The following is an 18332-nucleotide window of genomic DNA, read 5'->3' on the forward strand; positions in this document are numbered from 1 at the left end:
TAATTTAAATTTGCACCTAGTAAAGTACCATTGCTTGATTAAAAAGAATACATTTTTAAATTTTGATTTTGAGTCATTTGAGAATGATGTGATATTTTAATAACAAACTCCATATCGAGGTACTGCAGAAAAAAAACCCAGCAAAATTCAATCCAATTTATCGTAATCGATTAGTTAACAAGTTGGTTAATCGTACTCTGAAACACGAAAAAAAATTATTAGCTTATCAAATTATCTATCAAGCCGTGAAAAAGATTCAACAAAAGACTGAAAATACGATTTCCGACATTAAACTTCAAAAGAAAGGAGAAGAAGACGATCTGCGGCTGCAAGTGTGCATGAAATAGCGGCAAAACACAAAAATTATATGGTGTGTACAAAGAAATTAATAATTTGTAGATTTAGTAACATATTTTTATAGTAGTAAAGGACCTAAGATCAAAATGAATAATCTTTAGAATGAGTTGTTACATATAAAAAGTAGTATTATTTCAATAAGGACACACAAATGTAGCCCTTTAAAGATATATGATTCGTAGAAATTCAATAATTTTTATTCATACTTTGCACTTATATTAAAAAATATATAATATATTTATATTCAATTGATTATGAACTTAATTAGTAATATTCTGAGTTTACATAAAATTATTAAAAATATTCATAAATTTCAAAACATGATCATCTACCTTTAATAATTTAGTTATCCCACCATATCATCCAATCATTTTTTTTTTGTAATTAACGTTAAAATAAACAAAGTAAAAGTTTTCTAGATAATTAAAAAGAAGAAACTTTTTCAACTATTAAAAATGTTTACTTTGGGGTGGGGGTATGCCACAACCCTAGCCATCCACTTCTTCAAAAGACTAAAACACCTAAGAAATGCATGGCTCCACAATTAAAGATATCCCATGGTAAGTGCTATACAGAAAATTATATTTTTATAGACACAAATAATTGGATTGATGTGTTCTTCTTTTAATCATTTCCTCTCTCATCTAGTCTAAGTGATTATAAAAATATATTTAAATGAATATATAATAACAAAATGAAGAGAAAAAGTGTATATGAGTGGTCCGTCTTATGATCTTGAATACAATAATTTAATTTTTGATGTTGAGCTATATTTAAGATTAATTTTTCATATAATATCGTAACAGAGTTTATTTCACTCGATAATAAAGTATCTTATTGAAATAACATGAATATCAAATGTCTCGTCTTGATTGTGAAGGAGGGTGTGATGTAGTCATACATTGATGTTTAATATGAGTAATGATCTCCTCTTTATATGGTTAATATTTTCTTTCTCATGAACTAGTTTTTTAATATAATTACTTATGATTCATTTCTTAAAAAATAAAAAAGGGAAAGAACCAAGAGGTGAGCTCTTTTTTTTTTAAAAAAAAGAAATATTATTGAAGGGTGTGTTTGGTAAAAAATGAAAATATTTTTTTACGAGTAAAGAAAAATATTATTTAATTTTTTTTGTATATAACTTAGCCATTTATATTATTTTTCTCACCAAAGATATTTTTCAGAATAATGACCAACCAAATATAAAAATACATTAATTGAAAAACAAATTCAGAAATGATTTTTTCAAAATTGCTTGATAAAAATATCCAAACAATGTAAAGGTTTTTTTTTTTTTGTTCTTGTGGTTGTTTTCACACAAGTCAATCGACTTATCCAGAATTTTGAATTATAATAGGATTTTTTAAGCATCTAAGAATATTCATTATGTTGAAAAATAGTAGATTCTAAAATGCAATTATCTAGTAGTGAGATAAATTAGAACCATCGTAATTTCATCAGTGAGATATAATAAATAAAATGTATGCAGATCACAGTCTTGACTCCTATCCTTGTCTTCTGGTGGTAGAAATTCAACAGACCATCGTCTTGCGTAAAATATATCAAAATACAAATATATATGTAAATTAAGTATAGTAATCAAAAAGTTATATAAAAGATCCGATGAAAGAACAATAACAATAACAAATTATATATATCATTAGTATATATATATTTTTTTAAAAAAAATAATAAGAAGAATCAGAACAATTTGTTTAGAATCTATTTAACTTCATCAACTTTCTAATGAATATTAGAAAAAAAAAAGTATACCAACAAGATGATACAAATGTTGATATTTAAGTTTAAAGAATATTAACGGAGGGTGGTGGTGGTTTGGGAATATATTTAGAATTAGAATCAATTTTCAAATACAAGGAAAAGAACCTTTTTTTTTATTCTTTTGCCTAATTATATACAAAGAATAAATTACTTACTTCTCCTACTATAAATTGCGATATAATAGATATATTTCTCTATTTTTTAAAATTTATCATGCGATATTCAAAATTTAATAGTCTGACTAATTTAAATTTTTAATGTTATGCAAGGCATATCAAGGTAGACGTGATTCCTACAATACATTTTCCTTAGTAATAAGAAAAAGCTAAATAAAAAAAATTTCGGAGCTCAAATAAAAAATATATGTTGATAAATAAAAAAATCACGTCCATCCCATTACGTTACTTTATAGTCGAAAAAGAACCTTATTATTCGCTACATATATATTGCGAAGCAACTTGTGAGAAGCATAAATTTAAAATGCTTCCCATGGGTGGCATGAATAATATATTATTATTATTATTATTGTTATTATTATTATTTTGAATTATGATAAAGATTCATATTAAATATTTTTGATTTAAAATTTAGTGAAAAATATTTGCATATATTTTTAAATGTTTATTACGTAGATAAGTTAAATTTAAAATATGCCATGATCAACTTCAATTATAAAGATTATCCTTAATAAATCATAAAAAATGATGTCTTATCCCAATTAAGGTTAATAAATATAATATAATTTATATAGTTAAGTCAATTATCTAAATAATAGACGTTTAAAAACAAGTACATAAACTTTTTTGCAAAGTTTGAATTGTAAGTCATATGTAATACGAATATTTTATTACATATTCAATTTGAATAATTGTTCTATATCTCAATAAAGTATAAATGAATGCAAATTGGAAAAAGAAAAAGCCCCACAATAATTGCCACCAATTAATTTGGTTTTAATTTTCTTATATCCAACGTTGAACTCATAATCATAGTTAATTATTTCCTCGATTTCTATTTACTTATTTATTTATATATTTATTAAAAAAATAATTAACATAGTAAATTTAATATTTTACTTCTATTAATTAATAAAATTACAAAATCAATTTACTTGTCAAAAAGGTTTTACTTTTTTCATAAATATTAAAATTCTAAATAAATTGAGAATATAATAGATAAGAAAATAATTTTTTTTTTAATTTTATTACAATAAAAATGACAAGTGAAAATTAAAATTGAACAAAATAAAAAATGTCACAGGTAGAAATATCTAATGACAAAGTTTATTTTAAAGGTAAACTATAATAGTGCCATAATCAATGATGCCAGAAATTTAGTGTAATATTCGAAGTAAACATGAAGAAGACTAGTGTAATATTTGATTGTGTTACAATACTTTAAGAGAAAGAGGTGAGTGCCCACAAGAAAAAGAAAGTGAAATAGTCTACTTTATTTTAACACAAACAAGAGAGATCTTTCTTTATATATTTATATGCTTGTCCAATTCAACTTAATAAACTCAAGTTAAAAAACCAACTCTTTTAACTTCTTCTTCTTAAGCTATCTTTTTTCTAGCCAAAACACAAATACTAAAAAAAACACCAAACATATATAGTTCAAGTTGTTTCAACTATAATTGGCAATATGCATCTTCATGGTGTAACACCAAAACCAGAAAATGGTGGCACAGACTTGATGGAAGCTTCGACGAATTCGCCTAATTCGTCGAAACAATATGACAAGTCATGTCTGGCTTTACCTGTCCAGATCAAGTCACAACAATCTTATTTACAAAAGGCCATGTATCCTATAACTTTGAAGGTAACTGAACATTCTTTGTCGGAAAATTATACTGTATAAATTGAGTATAGTAGAAGTTTTCTGACTCTGCTCTTATCGTAATTTTTTAATGGTTTCATGTTATGTTGCTCGAACCCTCCCAAAAGAGTTGTAGGCCCCGTGCATGATCTAGGGGTGGAGCTAGGTAGGACTGAAGAGGTGGTTTCAAGGCACCCTCTTTGATGGAAAATTACCGTGTTTACACATGGTTTAAATTACTTTTTATCTATCTATACTAGAGTTTACTTTTACATATTTTGAAACGTGAAAATCCTGACACTGGCGTCTGGCTAGATTGTTGAAAGGTCCGAATAACATAGGTTGAATGTAATGTTTCCTTATGTTTTCATTTTGAATGTGCAGTTTGAAGAGATTGTTTACAAGATTAGTCAAGAAAACAAAGGAATGTGTTGTGGAGGATCATCAAACACAAAAGAAAAGACTATACTAAATGGAGTGACAGGCACTGTATATCCAGGAGAAATGCTAGCTATGTTAGGTCCATCAGGTAGTGGCAAAACCACCCTTCTAACAGCACTAGGAGGGCGCCTTTCGGGCAAATTATCTGGGAAGATTACATACAACAGCCAGCCATTCTCGGGTTCAATCAAACGTAGAACAGGATTCGTGTCACAAGATGATGTCCTGTATCCTCATCTTACAGTAATTGAAACACTTCTGTTCACAGCTCTGCTTAGGCTGCCACAAAACCTCGAAAGGGACGAAAAAGTGAGACATGTGGAGCATGTTATTGCAGAACTTGGATTAAACAAGTGTAGAAACAGTATGATTGGGGGGCCATTGTTTAGAGGGATATCAGGTGGAGAGAAAAAAAGAGTTAGTATAGGTCAAGAAATGTTGATCAACCCGAGTTTGCTACTTTTAGACGAGCCAACTTCAGGACTTGATTCGACAACAGCACTCCGGATCCTTAACACTGTTAAACGACTAGCAAGTGGTGGTCGTACTGTGATCACAACGATCCATCAGCCGTCTAATCGACTTTATTATATGTTTGATAAGGTAGTTTTGCTCTCTGAGGGATGTCCTATCTACTATGGTCCTGCATCAACTGCCTTGGAGTACTTCTCTTCTATTGGTTTTTCCATATCTATCACTATCAATCCAGCTGATCTCTTGCTCGATCTCGCGAATGGTAATTAAGACATTTCACTTCAACACACTTGAAATGAACATGTTTCCACATAACAAAATTCTGGATGATCCAATTTGGACAAACTCTTATGTTCCTTTCATTACGGTATTTTTTACTTCTTAAAATCTTTCAGGGATTGGATCTGATACCAAGAATGGCAACGATCAAGGTGACAGTACTGAACAGGAAAAGAAGTTGGTGAGAGAAGCTCTCATCTCCGCGTATGAAATGAACATTTCTACAAGGTTGAAAACTGAAGTATGCGGTAACTACAGTTGCACAAATGATGTCTCTACAAGTAAGTTTCCAATTTACAATGAAAAAAAAGCAACTACAAACCGTTCATTGCCTTTATTCAGTGCCTAACAATAGCTATCGTGGTGTCTATTGATGCAGGAAATGGCGTGAAATTAGAGCAATGGTGCACGAGTTGGATGCATCAATTCAAAGTACTACTTATGAGAGGGTTAAGGGAGCGAAGACACGAGACCTTCAATAGGCTTAGGATCTTCCAAGTTATAAGTGTAGCATTTCTTGCAGGACTATTGTGGTGGCATACTCCAACATCCCACATTGAAGATCGAGTCAGATATTATCCGTTCACCTTAAGTCATTTGCACATACGAAAACATGTAATTACCTATAATCTTTACACTAGGTTGGTCAAGTAAACAGAGCTAATCTTTTGCCATTTCAACAATCAGGCCTTGTTTATATTTAACGATGTCCTAATAATAACAATGACACTTGATTTACTGTTTTGCAGATTGCAATGTTGTTCTTTTTCGCGGTATTTTGGGGGTTCTATCCACTCTATAATGCAGTTTTCACATTTCCACAAGAAAGAAGAATGCTCATCAAAGAGAGATCATCAGGAATGTATCGTCTCTCGTCATACTTCCTAGCCAAAACTGTAGGAGATTTGCCTTTAGAACTAGCATTACCAACAGCATTTACGTTCATCCTTTACTGGATGGGAGGGCTCAAACCTGATCCAACTACTTTCATCCTATCTCTCCTAGTAGTCCTCTACAACGTCCTCGTTTCACAAAGCCTCGGGCTAGCTTTTGGTGCCTTACTCATGGATGTTAAACAAGCCACTACATTAGCATCAGTAACAACATTAGTATTCCTAATTGCTGGAGGATACTACATTCAACAGATTCCCACGTTCATCGTTTGGTTAAAATACTTGAGTTATAGTTACTATAGCTACAAGTTGCTTCTAGGGGTTCAATACAATGACAATGACTACTATGAATGTTCAAAAGGAGTCTATTGCCAAGTTGCAAACTTACCTGCCATTGAATCAGTTGGCTTAAACAATATGTGGATCGATGTCTCGGTCATGGCTGTGATGTTAGTAGGCTACAGAGTTGTGGCCTATCTAGCACTCACTCGTGTACGATGATGATTCGAAAATCGAAGAGGGAGATTACATAATTTAGGAGCAAAGCTGAAAGAGTTCAATTTTCTGCAACATAGGAAGTAAGGATGTTAAATTTATATTTTTGATGTGCTATGATTACCACTATTGGCAATATTTTTGCATACAAGTTACAACTAACTTGGGAAAATTGAAATGCTTTGAGAATAAATCTTTGCCACTATTTTGAGTATATTTGGGTATACGCTAAATAATAGATTTTGTATGATATAGAATATTTGATCGTTTGAGAGGGTTTAGAATATTCAACTATAAGAGGATAAGAATAGTCAAAAGGAGAATGAATAATGTAAATATAGGAATAATAATGTAAGTTCATGTTAATCGTCATGATATAAATGAAAAAACAAACTAAATTACAATAAAGATATTGTCGTTGCATACAGACTATTTCATGATAAATTATAACAATCCTTACATTAAATAAGGTAAAAAAAATTATTATATTTCTACTCAAAACTTTCATTTCAAACTTAACCATGAGAGATCCCAAAAAATTAGCGCCCAAAATAATGCTCTAGTAGCTTTATACTCGAGTAGGCCTTGAATTTAGATAGAAAATACGAACAGCTAATAGTTCAAGTATAAAAAATGGACATTCAAATATGTTTTTGACCATCACCGTTATAATATATATACTATACACAATATATATAAACTAAACACATAAAATAATATAACAAATACCATATATTTCGAGTCTTCAACGATATCATTATAAAGTACATTTGAGTCAATTTATCAACAAGTAAAAGGGGAAGAGCCCAATTAAATTTTGAGTGACCCGACCCGAAGGCCGTTTTTCAAAAAACACAGTAAAACCCGAAAAAGCAAAATTTTCCACTTTAAACTACGAATTTGCCATTCCTACGTACCAAAAACCTTGAGTTCACCATTTCTCCATTGTTAGCTTCTAGGGTTTTGCAGAATCCAAGGAAAACCATGGCATCATCTTCTAGGGTTTTCGGAAACTATTGCCGAACTCTAATGGCTGCTGCAAAGAACTCCGCTGGAAAGACACCTCCGGCCACCACAACAACCGCGGCTGGAAAAGGTCGTTCTAAAGGCATACTGAAACCTCAACCGATTTCACCTGCTCTACAAAAATTTGTCGGTACTTCTGAAATCTCACGTACTGATGCTGTTAAGAAAATCTGGGATTACATCAAAACCAATAATCTTCAGGTCTACTTTCCATTTCCTCTTTATGTTACTTATGATAGAGAATAAACCTTCACATGTTGATAGTATTGCTCTATGCAGTAGCCTTTTTTGAAGAAATGTATGTTTGAAGTTGTTAGATATAGACTATAGTACTATGAAATTACTAATTTGGAAACATTTTGAAGGATTTGAGCTGTGAAAATAGACTCTTTGCTAAAATGAGGATTTTTTTGTTTGTATCAGCTATATCAACTACAATGTCGTAAAATGCAAATGTTAGTGTAGATGTATAGTAACTAGCCTATTAGATGATAAAATAGAAGTACTTATTTTAGCTGGTTTACCATATCCTAGCAGAAATCCAAATCCAGAGGTTTGTAGGGGTGACAGTATTACATTCGAAGTGCTAAAAGTGACGTGTATAGTTAGCATGGTATGGGAAGATATTGCGTTTTCTTTTAATGAAACAGTTTGCACAGGGATGATTGTTTTTCCTTGTGCTTCTGGAAGATGTATCAATAATTAACAATATAGTAATGACTGCTATAGAATGTCAGATGCAATTAACAATCAGTGTTGTCTGATCCTTTTAGCTTTGTTCGTTATAAGATAGTTGAATCTTTCTGCTCAATCACATATTAGATGGAAATTTTAACATTCTTGGAAAGTCTAGTTGTTTCGGCGAGATTAGGAAGTCTTACCAATGATTTGAGAATGTGCACCAGATTAAAAGATATTGGTTTTTTTCCTATCTAGTAGTATACCGGCTGATAATGGAACAAAGGACCCTGTGAGAGTAGACTACTAGACGGTGGGGATTTGAAGGGCTCTTGACATTTTGGCATTGAGGTTGTTACAATCTCTGTAACGAGTTAGGCTACTGATAGGCATGTGACATCCAATGATCAATTCTCTCTTCCCTCTCTGTTATTTACTTTGCGGCACTTTATCTGAAGAGGTAGGATGCTCATGGTTTGAGCCTTTGAGGCCCTGGAATACTGTGATGTTCGATTTGGTTGCCATATGCTGAATAATACATGAGCTTTTATTCTCAATCTATGTCAACACTTTGTATTACCAGCTGGGGCATCCTCTGTAAGGCCAAGCTGAAAATAATTGCTGATATAACAAGCCAGCAGTTTAAGCATGTTTAACAACCTATGCAATACTCAAACTTAAAAAGCATAATTTCGTTGTGGATATATTGATGAGATACTTCTTAAAGTGTATTTGATGGAAAAGCAGAATACAATGTAGCCAAGCATGATTCTCTATATTGCCCATTTGCTTCCCCTCCTACTATTTTCTTTTTTGGAGATCGGTAACTTGCCCTGCTACTTTTTTTCTATGTTATTTTTCTCGTAAAAGATGCCTTTTCATGGTAGTTCATTTGTTTGAGATACTATTAGATGCAAAGAACAGCAACAATTTTTAGGGCAGAGTTTTGTTTGCGTGTTGATATTGAAATTTGGTATTGCTTCATCAAAATACAATAATGTAGTTAGCATGTGACTGATCAACAATCACCAACACTTGGGGTTTTAGGAAAAATATTACACTATGGCCTTTGAGATGATGTTTTATAATCATTTAGCATTCGTTCTATTAGTTGTTCGAGGCATAGATTTATTTTGAGTGTTGTTGTAACAAGATGATTGTCATTGATTTCTAAAACTATCATAATTATTGGTTTTTTTAGTTTTTTATCAGGTTGAGGACAATCCACATCCTTCTGATGTTTGAGAAAAAAAGTTCTCTTTAGTTAATAGTATCTAATCTGATTGGCTACATGTTTAATCCACAGTTGAACAAATGTGTGAAGTAGGTTGTATACACATTCAATATATACCCCCTTTAGTTTCCTTTGACAAGTAAAATTCATGATCTGCAGAACCCTGCAAACAAGAAGGAGATAAATTGCGATGACATGTTGAAGACAATATTTGCTGGCAAGGACAAAGTTGGGTTTCTAGAGATCGCAAAACTGCTTTCCAATCATTTTCAAAAGGCTTCTTAAATTCCCCAATTTGCAGTTCCTGTAAAACATTAGGGGCTTTTCTTGGTACTACTGAACATTGTAGTTAGTAACTTCTCCTTTTTGTAACCCTTCACTCTGGTAGTGAGTTGTGGTGCATAGATTTGAAATCGGTAAGCTTTTGCAGTGTTTTATGCCTGCTACTATCCACATTTTCTTTTTCCTGTTCTTCACTTTCGACTGAGCTGGATTTAATCAAGTGACATCCACAGTTCATGATTCTAACTTTCTCAGGATTGATGTGTGGTAATAGTTATAGTTTTCTTAATTATTAGTAGTTTTTTTTTTATATTTATTTTGCTGTTAAATCAAATACATTATCAGTAGAACTTCTTGGCCTATTTGGTTATTTTCTAAAACCCTCCAGTGGAGAGGAAGGATGAATTGTTAGTGTTGATGTAGAAGATAAGATTGAAGGACATGTATTTAGGTTCTTAATTAGGTAATTTTATTGCATAATTACACTTATACACATGTGTAACTAAAAAACCTAGGCCGTTGAAAAATCGAGGTTGCGAAGCCAGAGATCGCTATCTTCTCGCACTTTACGTACCCTTATACAGATGGCCAACGCTGTGTACATACGATATGAAAACACAAATATTGGATCCAGAAATCTGGAATTCTGGATCATCAAAATTTTATGGACTAGCAAATAAAATCGGTAAAATGAGAGTTTATCTATTCTGAGATTTTCTTGACCTTGTTAATGGCTCGGTTTGCCCGTCGAGATTAACTGGTTCTATTCCTAAGTTTTTAATGGACTTTCATGAAAATTTTTGACAAAAACAAATTTAAAATTTCGGATCACCAAAAATTCATGGACTATAGCACACAAAAATCGACAAAATGGAAAGTTACGTGCTCTGGGCTCGTTTGACATCTTAAATGGGCCGGTTCGCAAGTCGGTACCTGTTGGCTCCTTGTCAAGGTTTTAATAGACGTCCATGAAAAATTTCAGAAAAGAAAAAATTGAAATTCTGGATCACCAAAAATTCATGAACGCACACGAAAATCGTTAAAATGAATGTTTACCTGCTCTGGAGCTCGTTTGGCCATCAGGACTAACTGGCTCTATTGTTAAGGTCTTAAGGAACGTCCATGAAAAAATTTGGCGAAGAAAATCTGAATTTTTGAATCGCCAAAAATCAATAGACTATAGCATACGAAAATTGGCAAAATGGATGTTTACCTTCTTTGGGGCTCGTTTTTGACATTGAAAATGGGTTGGATCTCCCGTCGGGACCAACTGACTCCATTGTTAAAGTCTTAGCATGCGTCCATGAAAAGTATCAGCAAAACAAAAACGGATCGTAAAAAATCAATAGACTATAGCACATGAAAATCGGCAAAATGGGTGTTTACTTGCTCTGGGCTCGTTCGACCTTGAAATGTGTTGGTTTTCTCGCCGCGACCAACTGAATCCATTGCTAAGGTTTTAACGGACGTCAATGAAAAATTTTGGCAAAACAAATTCGGAATTTCGAATCGCCCAAAATTCATGGACTATAACACACGAAAATAGGTAAAATGACAGTTTACCTGCTCTAGGACTCGTTGGAACTTGAAAATGGATCGGTTTGTCTGTCGTGTCCAACTGGATCCATTGCTAAGGTCTTAACAGACATTTATGAAAATTTTCGACAAAAAAGAAAATTGAAATTTCAAATCACTAAAAATACATGAATGATAATACACAAAAATCGACAAAATAGAGATTTGAATACTTGTTCCTATAATATGTAAATCATTATAGTAAACTTAAGATAAATGTTTCCCTTTTGTTTGTTGAAATATAGTACCAACAACAAGCTTGTATGACAGACGAAGCAGAACCATTCATGGGCTCGGGTCTTTTTGGTATTTTACATTTTAGTCTATCATGTAATTATAGATTATATAATTTAATGTAGTATAGATTACTTAATTTAAGTTGTTATGAGGCTTATACAGTTTTGCACTTAATATTATCCTGCATCTCTAATGACCTATCATTAGAGAAAAAATTATAAAAGTTTAATTTCTATTTAGTATATAATTAAGATATTTGGCTTGAATTATGGAGAGGTGTTCAAAACTCAAAGGTTGAAAATAAAAAAGATTTATTTGGGGAATAAGTCAAAAGCCTATGATATGTAATTAACATTACAATTAGTGAGGAAAACAAGAAAATAAGTCAATTTGTCGTGGAAAAAGGTTGACCATAAATACTCTTTTGCATTTACTATGGTTATCAATTGCTCCACCACGTAAATACTTGTGTACGATGTTAAGCTTTTGAGTTTCACTTTTGAATATTTATAAAAAAATTTTTTGAAAAACTAGAAATTCTAGAGGAGAAAAATATTGAACACCTCAATTAGTAGTAATTAATTAATCACGTCATATATAATGTAATTAACACGTGGAGTTGGACAGTATTTAAAATAGTAAAAAGGGCCTATAAATACTCATCTATATACACTCTTGTCAAATTCTTCATTCAATTAATTAATATATACTTTTTATTTACTTTGTATCTTCATAAGGAAATCTGTAAGGAACCTCTCCATTTCATGAACTTTTCTTAATTTATTTGAATTTTCCTCGGACTTTGTCGGTGAAATTACATTGATTTTGTTGTTGTTGTGGTTAGTGTATATGAATTTTCAATGTTGGTATTTTTTTTTATACAGTAAGAAATATAATGTTCTCGATTTTATGTACAATTTCTGGTTTTTGATCATGTTTGAAACTTTTCTTATTTAGGAATTTATTATGTAATCTCTGAGAATTGAGGGATCTTTTCGTCCTGAATTTGACCTTTTAGAATATTGTCATAATAAGAGTAATTAATATTCATTTGTCTTGTTTCAATTTTTTCCCAATTCACTTGCTTAAACATATGTAACATATTAGTTCTAACAATTTCTAGCTAAAGTAGAACTTTGTCACATGAAAAGAGGTCACATATATACATTACTTCATGCTATCTTTTAATTTCCACTTATTTGTTGTCCTGCTTATTATTAGTATTGCAAGTGTAACAATTTGATTTCATGTGGTTCTTGATCAATTCTATGATTTTGAAACTTAATTCCATTTTTGCCTTTTTAAATCATTTCTAGGTATTTGAGAAGGATGGGAGGTGGAAAGGATAAGCATGCACAATATCCTCCTGGAGGACAGTATCCTCCGGGAGGTCAATTTCCTCTCGGAGGTCAATATCCTCCGGGACAGTATACTCCAGCACTCGAAGGATACCCTCCTCAGCAAGGGGGTTACCCTCCTCAACAAGGGTATCCTCCAGCACAAGGATATCCGCCTACAGGATATCCTCCACAAGGATATCCACAGGCGGGTTATCCTGGTCAACCCGCTCCACACCATGGAGGTATCATTGCTTAATTACTTTTAGATGTGGCTTGATATACAATTATTGTAACAAAACACTTTTAAAAGACAAAAAAATGACAAAAAATAAAATGTAAAAGATGGAATATAAAGATAACACGTGCTCACAATTACTTTCCTTCGTCTCAATTTAAGTGAATCTTTGATTTGGTACAAAGGGAAAAAAAGGAAAGATTTTGAAAATTGTGGTATAAAACACTTTTTGACCATATGTGTGGTAGAAAATTGTTTTTTTATCCAACTAGCATAGTGTTATTAGCTTCTTTTTCACTCAAAGTTTAAATTCTGAATCTGTATATGTACGTAGGACATGGAATGATGGCGGGATTAGCAGTTGCTGGCGTAGCAACGGCTGGAGCAGCCGCGTATGGTGCTCATCATATGGGACACGGTGGAGGTCATCACCCTGCACAAGGTACTGCTCATTATGGACATTATGATCATGGAAAGCATGGCAAGGGGCATGGCAAGTTTAAGCAAGGAAAGGGGAAAGGAAAACACAAAAAAGGCAAGAATCATGGAGGCAAATTCAAGAAGTGGAAGTAACTAACTAATTCAACTTCATGATAGGCATGCAAGTAAGTGATAGAGATAAGTTATCGCATATGATCTCGAGATAATTGATCCTGAAATAACTTGTTCACACCCAAACAACCCCATAGTTTTACGCGTGTGACCAAAAGGTCTTACATATTTAAGCTCAGCCTAGCTATGAAAACAACCTCATATAGAAATTTATAGTAAGATTGCATATTGTATTTTACATGTTGTTAGTAGAAAAAAATTGTTAATTATGTGTTGAATTTGATTGTGAAAACCTTTCTTTTGTAGGTTTGTGACTTCTTGATGTATAGTTAGGGGATTCATTATTTTGTACCCCCTTTTTTTTGTCATCATGAAAAAATTAAATTGATTTCTGTTTAGAATTATGCTTAGTCCAACCTTATTAAATCTCTGTTAAATTTCTACTATAATTTGTTTTCTATATCATATGTGCTAGTTAATTGGCCAATGATCTTTCTACGCAAATATTTTATTGTTCTCTAAATTATTTGCTACTGTAAAATCCAAAAAGTTATAATTTTACTTGCATACTATGAAATATAGATGTTTCTTTTTGCCTAATTTCAATCTGAAGTTTCAACTTTAATTTGTAATTGATGCTAATTTAATCTCAAATAAACATCTATATCATATTCACAAATCACAATCTACACATAGTTAATCAGATATTTATTAAGCATTTGATACATCTGAAGCTAAAAATGTTTTTTATGAGATAATTAAAATCGTATCGGTTTATTAATCCGATGCAAGATCTTCTTATTCTTTCTTGGAGACTCATTTAATCTCTATAAAATTTGTCATTTCTTTTAATTTTCGGTGATGAGATTAGGAGGGGTTGCACAAGTATATTTAAAAAAAATATTTCATATATAAAAGATGTACTTAAAAAAGAAATATTTTCTTTACAATAACCAAGGACGGACAAATTGGTATTCGTCATGTGTAGGACTAGGACCATAAGCCAAAAAAATACCAGAATCCCTCATCATCCAATTGCAATAGTAATCTTTGAGAAGTTCACCATGATCTGAGCAAATGCCACCACGTTGTTTAAAGACATCAAAAATATTATGCTTTGAACCCCATGAAAAGTAACAATAAAAAAGAGTAGTGCCCCAAAAATTCATATGGAATTTGAAATGATATAGATCACCCGGTTTAAGTGTTTGAATTCCAAGATCATCGTTTTTAGATTTGCAATGAATGTTGAGTAAAGATGTATTTTGAGGAAGATCACTCGTAAAACGTTGATAAATTGTTGGATTTAAACGAATGGGAGAATTTGTTAGTGGCTTAGCATTGATGTTGATGAGTGATAAAAAAAATAATACAAGTAGAATTTTTGAGTAGGAGTAAGAATCCATTTTGAGAGACATGGTGTTGCATAATGCAAATGAAATTGATTGTATTATTTATAAAATATTGATATAATAATTGATTCGACCAATATTAAAATTTGTTTGACTTTGTATTTGTATCTGGATTCTTCTGAAAAATTGAGTCAATTACCAGAATTAACTTTTATCATTTAAAAGGAGTTTTATTTTTAAAACTATTCATTGAGTCAAACCTCTTTATTTAAAATGAAGCAATCATCATTTATTATATAAAATGTGGTTGGTCAACATTCTTCCCAGTGAAGGTAAATGTGAATTGTTTTTAGTGTAATATTTTAAATCGTGAGAGCATAAATCTAAATTTTGAAACTATTTAGAAGATATTTTAATTAATCTTGATTGAAAAAAAATCAGCACGTTCAAGATATTTTAATTAATCTTGATTGACTCAAACTTTATTATCAATATGAAGATGACAATTTTGGAATTCACACACTTAAAGTGAATGAAAAATTTGATTTCTCATTTCATAAAAAAATTTGGGGCACTACTCATTTTTTATTGTGCATTTGCATGGGTATGGAAGAATACTGATTTTGATATTTTCTTTAAGAGAAAAGAGTACTCCTTGCAGATTTAAGGTTTTTAAATAAAATATTTTTTTTTGTCGTGATTTTCAGATATCGCTTTGCGAATTCGATTAGTTGTACCTAAAGGGTCCCGTCGTTTCAAAGCGGGTGCATCACGGTTAGTTCTACGGAGCTCTGGAGATGCCGCCGATCTGTAATGCCTTTGATGATAATAATCGAAAATTAAAAAAATTAAATAAAATAAATGCTGCAAATTAATAAGTCATAATGGAATTGATCAATTATAATTTAAAGTACTAAATCATGGTAAAATAAGTTTAGTAAGCATTAGTTACCTGACTAAATATTAAAAGAAATTAAAATTAGATCATTTATTTTAATTGTCGAAATATATATAAAACTAAAAAACAAATATTAAAACATATTCATTACTTTTGGAGACGATATTTATTACTTTTAGCGGTGGTTTTAGACGCCATAAAAAACGACATTCATAACTTTTAGCGACGGTAAAAATCGCCACTAAAAGATGCATGACGACATTCTTAGCTTTTACTGGCGGTTTTAGTTGCCGCAAAAACTAAATTTTAGCGTCGAGTTTCATAGCTTTTAGTCGTTGTGAATAAGTATAGTAGTGGCCACTAAAAGAATGTTTTAGTAGCAACATTAAACGCTGCTAATACCTACATTAATAGCCACTAAATAAAAATTTTAGAGGCAACATTAGCAACTAAGAATAAGTATAAGACTTGCCGCTAAAATATTGTTATAGTCTCTGCTAATGCCTAAACTTAATTGCCACGAATAGTATGTTATAGTCACCATAAGGCTTTAAAGGTCACCACTAAATTAGGTTTCAGTGGCAACTCTAGTCGCTCGTAATGCTCATAAAAGTCAGTACTAAAGGAACTTTTAGCGACGAGATTCATAACTTTTAGCGACGGAATAAGTCGCCACTAAAAGTCAGTTTTAGCGACGACATTCTTTTTTTAGCAGCAGTTCTGTTGCGACAAAAAGCCCTTTTAGCGACGACGTTCATGTTTAGCGACGGTACTAGTCGTCGCTAAAGACATTTTTAGCGGCGACATTCATAACTTTTAGCGACGACCTTCATAACTTTTACCGACGACATTTATCACTTTTAGCGACGACATTTATCACTTTTAGCGACGATCTTCATAACTTTTAGCGACGACCTTCATAACTTGTAGCGACGACCTTCATAGCTTTTAGCGACGACCTTCATAACTTTTAGCGACGACATTCATAACTTTTAGCGACGACCTTCATAACTTTTAGCGACGACCTTCATTACTTTTAGCGACGATTAATAACTTTTTGCGACGACCTTCATAACCTTTAGCGACGATATTCAAAACTTTTAGCGACGATTTTAATGACCTTTAGCGGCAATTTTTTTCGCCGCTAAAAGTAACTGTTAGCGACAACTTCTGTTTTTGTCGCCAGTAAAAGTCACTTTTATCAATATTAATACTTTCTTTTAGCAGCGGTTTTTGTTGCCATTAAAGTGACCTTTAGCGACGATATTCATAAATTTTAGCGGCAATATTTATGACCTTAATTAAAATTTATATCATTGTTCCTGTAATCAACTGACATTTAATCAATATATTCTTTATTAACATCATAGATAAATCATATACAAAAGGGAAAATTGATCAGAAAGATAAACGGGAACATAGTATGGATTTGAAATCCAAATATTCATTAAATTGGATAAATTTACAAGTATCTCCCAAGAAGGACAAGCAACCTACAAAACTACATCTCTATTCTCCTACATAGCAATTAGGAAGGGGAAAAACAAATAGAGTGGTCAAGCCATTGGAATATACATAATAGAAATCCCACAAGGCTTTGGTCCAACGGTAAGAGCGTAGCGCGTGATGTGTGGGTGCAGCCACCAACAAAAGCCAGGTATATATGTAAAGAGCAAGACTATTGCCAACCCTTGATTCCTCCCTATAAATTTGTAAACACTAAACCTATATGATGTGAATCATTGTTGGCCATGAACTCGAGTTAGGACCAAACTCATGTACAAATGGTAATTTGCATGTCTCAATATATCCACACTTGCAGTGCTTTGTGAACTACGCTTACATTGTATAGCTCATAAATATGACTCTAACTTACCTTAGAATTAAGTAAGTGATGACTTGATCACTTCTTTATCATATATAGCAATATTTAAAAGTTGGCACAAGCATTAAAATCATACATACACAAGCTTTTTTCCACTTTGTTTATATCATCAACAACCACCTTTACAACATTTCTCTAAATATAATGTATGTTGGAGGATATATTTTTTAAGATTTTCAATTTTAATTTATAAATGAACATAATCAAGAATACAAATAAATATTATTATTGGCTCAAAATAGCAAAGCAATATAGTTGTTCTTTTAGTTGCTCTTAACACTATTTTTAGCGGCAATTGTCACTCTTGGTATATGTCCCCAAAACCTTTAGCGTCATTGGTTCTAATAGCACTTAATAATACCAGTATACGCTAAAAGTTGTTTTTGTTATAGTGTAATCAACTTTGCTAAACTAATCATTTCATAATTATTTATCTCTTCTTTAGATATATTGTGGACCGACTATACTATTGTCCCTGGATCTCTTGGCTGAAATT

The 18332-nt window shown here is 31.9% G+C and overlaps 3 protein-coding genes across 9 annotated transcripts; all 3 read left to right on the forward strand.

Annotated features, from left to right (window-relative positions):
* The first annotated feature begins 3640 nt into the window (after window positions 1-3640).
* On the forward strand, window positions 3641-6756 carry ABCG21 (ABC transporter G family member 21). Of its 5 annotated transcripts, none has more exons than XM_069287732.1 (6): window positions 3655-3963; window positions 4089-4140; window positions 4345-5137; window positions 5271-5435; window positions 5534-5769; window positions 5904-6756. In XM_069287732.1, exons 3-6 carry the CDS (start codon window positions 4387-4389, stop codon window positions 6546-6548), a joined length of 1797 nt encoding a protein of 598 aa, XP_069143833.1. In that variant the 5' UTR covers window positions 3655-3963; window positions 4089-4140; window positions 4345-4386; the 3' UTR covers window positions 6549-6756. The 5 variants fall into 5 exon arrangements, with proteins under 5 accessions (XP_010324495.1, XP_069143833.1, XP_069143835.1 ...); XM_069287734.1 differs by having other exon boundaries at window positions 4089-4126; XM_010326193.4 differs by lacking the exon at window positions 4089-4140 and having other exon boundaries at window positions 3641-3963.
* Window positions 6757-7250: 494 nt separating this feature from the next.
* Window positions 7251-10008, forward strand: LOC101249284 (upstream activation factor subunit UAF30). The gene is made up of 2 exons (XM_004244387.5): window positions 7251-7769; window positions 9640-10008. Exons 1-2 carry the CDS (start codon window positions 7527-7529, stop codon window positions 9763-9765), a joined length of 369 nt encoding a protein of 122 aa, XP_004244435.1. The 5' UTR covers window positions 7251-7526; the 3' UTR covers window positions 9766-10008.
* Window positions 10009-12113: 2105 nt separating this feature from the next.
* Window positions 12114-14105, forward strand: LOC101246846 (glycine-rich protein A3-like). Of its 3 annotated transcripts, XM_010326356.4 has the most exons (4): window positions 12114-12318; window positions 12891-13156; window positions 13484-13754; window positions 14008-14105. In XM_010326356.4, exons 2-3 carry the CDS (start codon window positions 12904-12906, stop codon window positions 13720-13722), a joined length of 492 nt encoding a protein of 163 aa, XP_010324658.1. In that variant the 5' UTR covers window positions 12114-12318; window positions 12891-12903; the 3' UTR covers window positions 13723-13754; window positions 14008-14105. The 3 variants fall into 3 exon arrangements, with proteins under 3 accessions (XP_010324658.1, XP_019070756.1, XP_019070757.1); XM_019215211.3 differs by having other exon boundaries at window positions 12115-12318; window positions 13484-14105; XM_019215212.3 differs by lacking the exon at window positions 12114-12318 and adding an exon at window positions 12327-12413 and having other exon boundaries at window positions 13484-14105.
* Window positions 14106-18332: the final 4227 nt, after the last annotated feature.

Source organism: Solanum lycopersicum, chromosome 8 (assembly GCF_036512215.1).
Source record: "Solanum lycopersicum chromosome 8, SLM_r2.1".
Classification (NCBI taxonomy): domain Eukaryota; kingdom Viridiplantae; phylum Streptophyta; class Magnoliopsida; order Solanales; family Solanaceae; genus Solanum; species Solanum lycopersicum.